The sequence below is a fragment of the Falco naumanni genome, unplaced genomic scaffold, assembly GCF_017639655.2.
Source record: "Falco naumanni isolate bFalNau1 unplaced genomic scaffold, bFalNau1.pat scaffold_454_arrow_pat_ctg1, whole genome shotgun sequence".
In the NCBI taxonomy this organism is placed as follows: domain Eukaryota; kingdom Metazoa; phylum Chordata; class Aves; order Falconiformes; family Falconidae; genus Falco; species Falco naumanni.
Window position 1 is genome coordinate 1 of NW_024427512.1, and position 9,562 is coordinate 9,562.

Sequence of the window (9,562 nt, forward strand, 5' to 3'; positions counted from 1 at the left end):
CGTGGCCAGACATGAGTTATGTTGCGAGAGAACAGCAACGTCTCCATGACTGGACAGCCTGCTTTCTATAACAGACAACTCAGCGTACAAAAATAACCGAGGTTCAGAAGCGTTACAGAGGCAGGCGTGCTTTATAAGCCTTGCCTTCCCCCTCCGCTGAATCCTCGGCATACGTTGGCAAGCAGAGGAAGCAGGACCCAAGAAATGGGAGACATGCACAGTGCTTCGAGCATGTACAACTCCGGTTCATGGAAACATGACCTAATGCTCTACGGGACAACTAACTACTGCAAAATAAACTCCACGAAAACTATCATGGTCTCCCTGTCTAAACCCATGGCCACGTGGGTCTTGAAATAATGGGTATAGTTTTGATCTTCAAAGCCAAGCTGAAGCCTTTGAAATTTAATTGTTCTTTCTGCCCTTCTCCAAAGTACAGAGCAGCTTCTATATGAAGACTGAACAGGATTCCTTAACCTAGAAATCACACAAGAGATAGTGTAAAAGCACAAACGGCCTGGGAAAATCCAAAGGAGGAAAAAATTGCCACCATTTGTCGTAAAACAGGAACCCAAGGGCCTGAAATAGTATTAGTCAGAAATTACAGAAGTGTAGTACCAGCACTTTCCCAAGGAATATTCCTTCCTTTGGAACGTACTGCCATGGGAGCCTACAGAAGCTCATAGCTACAAACCCGCAAAGCAACTGGACAAAGGCTTGGAAGGCAAAACCATCAGAAGTGATTAAACAAAGATGGGAATAAAGCCTCCAGCACAGAAAAATACTAACTCCAGGGCCCACGAGGCAGAAAGCACATGCACTGCCTGCTTCTACACGCTTTGCTGAGCATCCCCTGCTGCTGCTCTCCTGGAGAGGAACCGGGGACACAGACACACTTACACTTACGCTCCTGGCTGACACCAGCATCCCCCAGGGAGAGACCAGCACGCAGCCACACAGAACAAGGGCACACTCAGCCTTTGCCCCTTACCTGCTCACTTGAAGCACCGAAACATGCAGAGGTTTTGAAAGAAAAGGGTTTAGAAAGAAAAGGGGTTAGAAGGAGCCTGCAAAGCAAGTTTAACAGTCTTCTGCTTTGAAGGACGCAGAGCGTGGGCACCATGCAGTGTCCAGCACTTACCTGTGTCGTAGTGTACTGTCAGGGGTCTGGAATAATCACCCGTCTTCTGTGGGTGGAAGTCCACTGTTACTTGCACGGCATCGCCAATCCCAAGAGTCCCAGCAGAGCGATCAACAGAGAAAGGGCTGCAACACAGACAGGCACATCAGGATTACTGTGGGATATTTGGGGACTATGTGGCTGTCTCGCTCACTTCAGCTCACCTGCGCAAGCAAGAAGCAAACAAACCACAGTTAGCAGAAGAAAAAGAGAACAGACAGTATCAGAAACTGAGCCACCAACTCGACTCCTGAGAGCTCCAGCCCTCAGAACATCCTATGCTATAAAACGACCTCGTCTCCCCCATACCCTGCATCCAGTTCTCTGCAGCAAGGCTCAAGAGTCTGACTGCTAGCGATACGATCAGAGGAGGGTTTTTGAAGGGCACAGAGATGGTGAGGGTTATTTGCATGCACAGCCTGACACGGACTTCCTCAGGAATCCGTCTTGTCCTGCCACCTATACACCTCAAGAGATGCAAATGTCAAGGCAATGCCTGTCCCAGTGAGATTGCAGCCTGGAAATCAGACAGGGAGAAGAGAATTTCTTCTTGAAGACCAGAGAATAACTGGAGTTTAAGTTGCGGAATTCAACTCTTTTTTTTTTTTTTTTTTTTTTTTTTTTTACCTTGAAAGCATCCTGGTTTTGCCTAAGAAAGGGCACATTTTATCAGCATTTCAATGAAAGCTGCTCTAAGCCAAGAAAAATCTGTAGGAGTGCAAAGGCACATTAGAGTGATACAGAAACAAGAAAACAAGACACAAAAGGAGTACCCATTTACAGCCTGAACAATTAAATCTCTAGCTAAATGAAGCACCATTACCAGGAGCATTTCAAGGCACCTTTAACAGGAGGTTTTCGGTGTATTCACAAGCAATGCAGTCTGGGGCTCCGGGTTGTAATCCAAGCTTGGTAACTGTTTGCTTGGCCCGCTGGAGGAATTCTGTGCAATGCGTTGGAAATAATGATGAAAAGGTGTTGGTGTACTTTGGATTTAACACGAGCAATTATGATTTGTGGCCAGGTAAACAGCTCTCAGCTGACAGACACATAATTCAGTCCTTTAATGCTCAGGGAAAAGTCAGATGCAACATGTTTCTGCACAACAGCAGCTGGGCTTTGTGGCTCTTGTACAGCCTCACTTAGAAAGCAAAAGTTATTTGGTTTAGCGCTTTGCTGGTGGTCAATTAACCTTAAAAATATGTTCTGCAGAGTTTCCCAGTGATTGGGGAATGCAGCCCACAAAAATAATGAGAAAAACTGGAGCCATGCGCAAGCTGAGCTTCATTCATGGAAGCAGTGACAGCTGATGAAATTGCTGGAGTTCCTGCTCATTAAGGAGATATTGCTGCAACTAGGGGCCTGACCTGCTCCCATTACAACTAGCAAGAACATCACCAGTGACTAATGGGGAAGCACTGGGCCTGCAATGTTCACGTGCTGGACCTGAGACTTTTGAGAGGGAGGAGGAAAGCCAAGGTGCCACCAGCCTCAGAACCGGACTGCTCTCCATGGCCCTGCACCTGCACTGGGGGTTGTGCCTGGTTATACTGGGCAGGGCTCTGCTGGTGCTTGGCTGGCATCACTGCCTGCTGGGGGAAAGGCACAGAAAAATTCCCCCCCCCCCCCCCCCAAACATGGCCAGAACAGAAAAGCTGCTGTTTAAGGGCCACACTTCAGCACCACCTCCTATCCCGTCCCCTTGTCTGCATACCCCTGCCCTCAGATAGCTGGGATGGGAATAACACTCCCGAGGATGACTTCAGGGGGTTTCCCGAGAAAGAAGGTATCTTCCCATCTTCAAACTGTCAGAAGAAGAGGATCCCACCGAGGTCAGGACTCATTCTCAGGACTGAGAAACAGAGCACAAGTCAGACACCGCACCTCCTGCCTCCCACCCCATGCTGTACCCACGGGACAACTTTGTCACTGCTGTCGCAGCTTGGTATCCCTCACGTAGACCTGGTTCTCCAAGACCCAGAGGGATGCAAGGTCCATGCTTAACCTCAACTCTGAACTTCAGTGCACGTCACTAAGCTGTTCCCTGCAGCCTACAGATAAGAGATGCTAAGGAAACGTCCCTGACACACTAATAGCCACATGAAAGCCACTGCCAAGAGATGAAGCTGGCAGGCTAAACTCTGGCCTTTCAGCCATTAATTGTGAGCTGTTCTTTAGGATAATTCTTGTCCTGTTAGATCTACCCTGTTAGTGAATCACTACTGCTCCTGAAACGACAGGAAAGATAAGGTTTGGAGCTTTTTTAACAGCTCCTCTTCTGACATCCTTTTTAACTATGCCCATTTGTACGTTTGCTTTGTTGTACAACATCTAAACTGTCACAGGTCCAGATCTCCCAGCGGTGCCTTGCAATCCCCGGCTTGTATAAACTCATCTAGCCGCACCAGCCCGAGGGAGACCTTCCCAGCAGAACCTGCTGAGATCTTGCCCGTTACTGCCCTGCAGAAAGGGAGCAACACCAGACTAGTAAGCGATTTCATAGGGATCTGTTCTGGCATCTGTTGTCCTGTCTTTGTACATCCTGTGGTAACTCTCCAATCCCACACCTCGATGTCGTATATGGGTACTACAGGGGGCTCCTAGCACTGCACCTTGTAGCATCATTTCCTGAGCTTTCAGAGCCTGGTGGGACATTCCTTAATGTATCTTCTCAGACGGATCCTCTCTGACCCCAAAGCACAGCGTAGCACAAGGTCTGTAACATCAGGAAAAGGCAGTGCTGCGCTGAGATCTGCTTCCAGGCGCCATTTTCAACTGAAACGTACTGGAGTGACATTTATCTCCCTGAATGCCATGGAGAAGAAACTCGTTATCCAGCCTTAACAATGAGAACGACAGGAAGAGACTTTCTATATTTACACTAGTACTGCTCTGACTCTCCAGCCTACTTGTCACGCTGGCTGGGAGGCCACTTCTTTCCTGCTGGGGTTGCTGGAGCCACTGAGCTCACCTGGGACCTCGGGGCAGGTACCTGGGCAACTGCTCACAGCACAAACAGCAGGGAACCCACTGTCACACAGTGCAGTCCCCAGCACTGGCTGGAAGAACCGCTCCTGGCACACCATGGCCTCATCACACAGCGAGAAAGAACGTGGGAGTTCTGCTCTCGGGCTGCAAGGGAACGTGCTGACCTGGTCAAGAGGGGGGAACACTTGGATTCTGAGTGGGGGATACAAGCTTGGGGCACTACAGTCCAGATACTGGAGGGCTGGGCTGCCATTCCCTGGGACACAGCAGAACTGCATGCAGCCGAGGGATGGGAAATGCAAACACCTGTATTTGGGGTGGAAGAATCCCTGGCAGTACAGGCTGGTGGGCACAAAAGCCTTTCTACGGAAAGGGAGCTTAGAGGCTGCGGCACAGGACATACAGGGAGATGCTGGGATAAAGGGCTTTGCACAGCCTGGAGGAGGACAGAGCAAGGCTGGTATTACCCGATCTTACTTCTCGTGTTGTGTGCACACCCGATCGAACTCTGACACTGGTCTTGCTTTGAGCGCCGTGTTTGCTCAGATGATCTCCAGAGGTCCCTTCCAAAGTTATTCTGAGTTTCTCTTCTCCATCAGCCCGATTCCATTTCACATAGCCCCCAAATTTCTCATATTTCCTATACATCTGTGCATATATGCAAACAGATGGTAGACAGACAGGCATTGGAGGAACTCAACCTCTAAGAAAGTTCCCAATGAAGAATTCATTATGACATTTTGCTGAACACTTAAAGCAAAAAAAATAAAAAGAGCAGAAACACAGGAACTTCAGAGTATTTAAAAAGAAATCTGAAGGAAAGTGGGGGTGACCTAATTAGAATAAAACACTGCTTATACTCAAAGATTTAAATCATCAGTTTGAAATTTCAAACTGGCTTTCAAAAATTCATAATGAAATGGAAGAGATGACTGATGCCTTCAGCTGACATGGGAAATCTTACCAGCTTTTGATCTCTGCAGACACACACAATCCAGTTATTCAGAATTGTACTTTCTTGTGTGTCGTATGAAACTTTTGTAACGCTTCCCATCTCTCTGTTGCAAATCAGGACTGAAACATTCAATTGTTGAAGTTCAGCATAAAATCCGTATCAAGCAGGATTCAACACACGCTGGATCACTCAACGGAACAGTTGGCAAGGACATTGCCAAGAGATGCCAGACACGACTGGGTATCTGTTTTGGTGGTGACGACTAGATCTGGAAATCCCAGAGGGAAACTGTACAGGGATTTACAAGGTCCTGCCTACGTATTTCCACAGTGACAAGCAGCAGCCTGCTTGAATAGCATCCTGGAAGCCTGTTTCAACAGCCTTGCCAGGCTTTGGTAGGAGCCTCTTGGACCCTCACGTTTCCCAGGAGAAAGAGCAAAGAGCCTTCTCTTGACCCCTGTTTTCCTGGGGAAGAAACTGAAGCAACTCAGGTGCACTAAGGCAGACGGTCTTTGCTGCGTTCTGGACCTCAGCTCCTGCACCAAGACCTCTGGGACCAAGCAACTCGGAGCTAACTACCAGCCAGCTGAACTGGTTTCCTTGCAGGTGCAGTGTCAAAAAGGCACTACCCTCTCCAGTTCAGCAAACTGGAAAAACAGTGACTGTCTTCTGAGACCAACAGGAACAGTACAGGCTGTCCACGACACAGCACACATCGGGCGCTTGACCAGGAGACTGCCCAAATACCACGTGCTTGTGGCCTCCCAAGGAACGTGTATATTTGGCCAACAGGGCCACATACCCATTTCAGAAGGTACTGAAGATCAAGGAGCTTGCCGGTAGCTACTACAAAGTGCTAGAGCACTTTCCAGGAGATCTGAGAGAGACAAAGCTCTACAAGAGGCTCCCAACCCACGCACCAGGTATTTGCTGCACCTTTGGCCTGTGCCCCCGCTGTAAGGCATTCCTCTTTGGGGCTGTAGTGCAGTTTTGAAGCTGCTGCCAGCTCATCTCCACTTAACAGCTCATTCTAATGAGGAATATTTGATCCCAGGGACCAGATCAAACCTACTGGAAAACCAGGTTCTGGACCCCACAGGGTTTTTGTCAGGGTCTCAATACCAATTGCTTTGATCTATCATCTCTGATTGCACTTGCTACTCGAGACAAACTGCTGATAAATTCTTAAATGTCTCTTCCACCAGCTCAGAGCTTGCCCGTTTCTTAACACTGCCCTTGGTCTGCAGGAACTGAGCTCCTAGAGCTGTCGTCTGCCCCGCAGGATCTTCCACAGCCCAAGGGCAGTCCAGCTGCCTTCTTACAATTGCTCTTTCAGTCTAACAGAATCAGCCTTGCACGACTGTGCACTGAAGACACCGTGGCACTATAAAACTCCACTCTGCAGCTTGCAGAGTTTAAGCAGAGGTTGCGCCATGCTTCAAACACTATAATCAACAGCAAACCCCACGTGCCCTGCCCATCTCCAGCCACGGCAGCAGCACGGCAGCTCACATGCTCTGGTTCCTTTTTGTCGCTGTTTCCCAACTATATTATCACACCACAGTGTTTTGCGCAAAAAGAGATGAGCTCCCTACCTCTGCGTGCTGATGCAGTAGCGGGCCACCCGGTTACCAACGTTGCGAACCAGCAGCGTTTTCTGGGTGCTGTACTTGACGGGACAGGCTGAGAAGTTCACCTGGTCGGGGAAGTCCAGGATAGCTCGGGCACCTATAGCTCGGATAGGCACAACAAACTTCTCCCTTTCTGTGATGCAGATGAGCTCGTGGAAATAATCCTGCAGGGAAAGAAACAATCTCAGCACAATGCTTTTAGCACCATTCCCACGGCAGAAGAAAAACTGCTGTTTTCTAGGACTGTTGCAGTAGCATTCAATAACGTAATAATAGTACCTTTTACCTTCATGACCTTTCATTCCAGTAGCAGGACTTGCACAGGGTTGTTAACTTGCAAAGAAGAAACAAGCCCACTGATTCACCCGCTTTCGCAGCAAGCTGGCAGCACCACAATTACCTGATGCTTTGATTCCGAGGCACCAAAACAGAGTCGCTTCACGCAAGGGATCACAGCACTAATGGAACCTGCTTCAATCGCCACCGCAGACTACTGGAAGCACCACTGAGAACCCAGCTGTGCCACAGCACTAACTCCAATGCCAGCAACGCGGCGACCTCGTTGAAGCTCGGCAGGGGATGCTCAGGTACACTTTCAAAAGGACTTCACCACATACGTGAGCAACGGTCAGTCGCTGGGGAAATGCTTCACAAGCTGGACACGGTAATTGCTGCGATGCCAGGCGAGTGTAGGGCACAGCTGTATTTCTCACCCCCTCCCACAGCCTTACAGGGCCAAGGCTGGGGACACGCACCCTTCAAAAGCCATCTGACCCATCTCCCCACACCAGAACCGGCTCAGCTCTGCACCCAAAGTGTCCCTCCAGATGTTTCACAGGTACTTCAAAGCACTAACAACTCCACCCCTGCCCTCAGCAGCCTACGCCAGCTCTGCACTGCAATTCAAGAGAGTTCTTCTCTGCCTAATCTCAGTTTCCCTTTACATCTCACCCCAGCCCCAGGGGACACAGAGACAGCTCTGGCTGATGCCTTAATCGAACCCCTCTGTAAGGTCTGTTCTAGAGGAGTAAGTGACGGCGTGCCTGGTTAGCACACCCACCCCAGGCAGGCGGCATCGGGAGCTGCACACGGGGGACACTCAGACACCCCACCAGAGCAAAGCCGGCTGTGCAGTCCCAGCCACTGCCTTCTGCAGAACAGAGCCAGGCAATCCCCCCCCATCCCGGCTGCCTGGCGTTTAGCAGCAGGAAGGCAAATCAAATTACCAAAAGCATTTTACTGTAGGGATGAGCAGATCAGACTCCAGATGGATGGCAGGCACCGCTGGCTGCGCTGCAAGTACCACCTTGCCCCCATTGAAATCAGTGAGGAAACTGTTGCCCCAGGGCCAGGAGCCATTGCCCCCAGCAGGCTCTTATCGACGAGCTGATCAAAGCTCTGCTTCTCATCAGTCACTGGCTGCCCTGATTTTTGCCCCGGTGCTTTTAACTCATTTGATATTCTTGTAATTGTTGAAGCAGGAAGCGCTTTGATTTAGGAACCCCTCAGCAGAACTGATCCGGATTCCTCCACGGCTGGGATTTCCTGCTCCCATCCCCTCCTGGAAGGGCCCTAAGGCAGCCAGCCCAGGCACAGACACGTACCCAGTGCTCCAACACAACAGCTGACACCCAGCGCCTCACCCACCACCCAGCGCCTCGCCCACCGCTAAGGTTGCCAAAACAGATGCTGCCCCATCCAAGGCACAAAGAATAAAGAAGGATCTCTTTTTCTAGACATCTCAAACAGTCACCCTACAAACTGCACAAGGGCTTTTGCTTCTCCTATTTGGAAGGTAAAATACTAGCAAGGGAACTGCAGCAAGCAACCTGCAGGATTTAACATCATATTGCAGGCAAGGGTTTCATCTTCAGCAAGTCTTTGTGAATTAAGCAAATTTGTACTCAATCCTGCAGCCCAAGCCCTCTAAAATAAAAGCTATGGGCAGCCCATATGACTTTAAAGCACCCATTATCTCCCGGGTACTTCACCTCCCAGACTGTTCAGATGCTCAGAAACTGCATTAGCAAATGGAGAGTGCCATTTGCTTTTGCTGTTGTTGTTATTTCGGCCACACTACTGTAACAAAGGCAAATCCAATTGAAAGCTACCTGCCTTAGTCAGTCTTGGCATGCCACATTTACTTATCTCTCTCTTCCAGATGCCAGGTAGACAGAGGAGGATGCAAGTACAGATCAGCAGGAGGATAAAAAAAAAAAAAAGGAACTTCAACAACTGGAGGTATTTGAGGGAAGTAAAAGGAAGTAATTGTCAAGTCGTTGTCATTGCTAAGGAGCAAATAGATGACAGCAAGGTAATTAAGAGCCCAAGAAATAAATCCCCCCCTCCCCCAAAAGCAAGCACTGGCAGCCTTCCCAGCTCCCTTGCTGGTGAGGGCCACTGGGACCACCTGCACAGCAACGCACAAGGAAAGGGAATTCTTTCTCCAGGGACCTGAGGGCAAGGCTAAAGCAGCAAGGGTTTGGTTTCACAGAGACAACCACGAGCTTGGGAGAGAAAGCTGCCTCTCGCCATTCCTGCAGATGCACATTATGCTCCAAGCCCCCTCTCCAGGGACACCGTGGGACATGGCATCCCGTGCAAGGCTTGACTCAGCACTTCAGAGCGGGCTGACCCTTCAGCCACGCTCTACCACCCCACCAAAGTGGGACCTTGCACCAGGCTGAATGCAGCGTCAGCCCAAACAGGGGGAAAGCCAAGGCAGAGGGGTGCTAGGCAGAAGCTGGCTGCTTGTGTCGCTGTGGACCCATGGTCCCTTAAGCTTTTGAAAGCTGAATTGCCCCCCTG

The 9,562-nt window shown here is 49.7% G+C and overlaps 1 protein-coding gene across 1 annotated transcript; it reads right to left on the minus strand.

Annotated features, from left to right (window-relative positions):
* Nucleotides 1–1,141: 1,141 nt before the first annotated feature.
* Nucleotides 1,142–7,210, minus strand: LOC121082220 (hydrocephalus-inducing protein homolog; the record flags this gene model as incomplete). The annotated part of the gene is made up of 2 exons (XM_040581570.1): nucleotides 6,719–7,210; nucleotides 1,142–1,266 (listed from the first exon to the last, which is right to left on the minus strand). Coding segments are annotated over exons 1-2 (463 nt in total), but the record flags the coding sequence as incomplete, so codon positions are not given.
* Nucleotides 7,211–9,562: the final 2,352 nt, after the last annotated feature.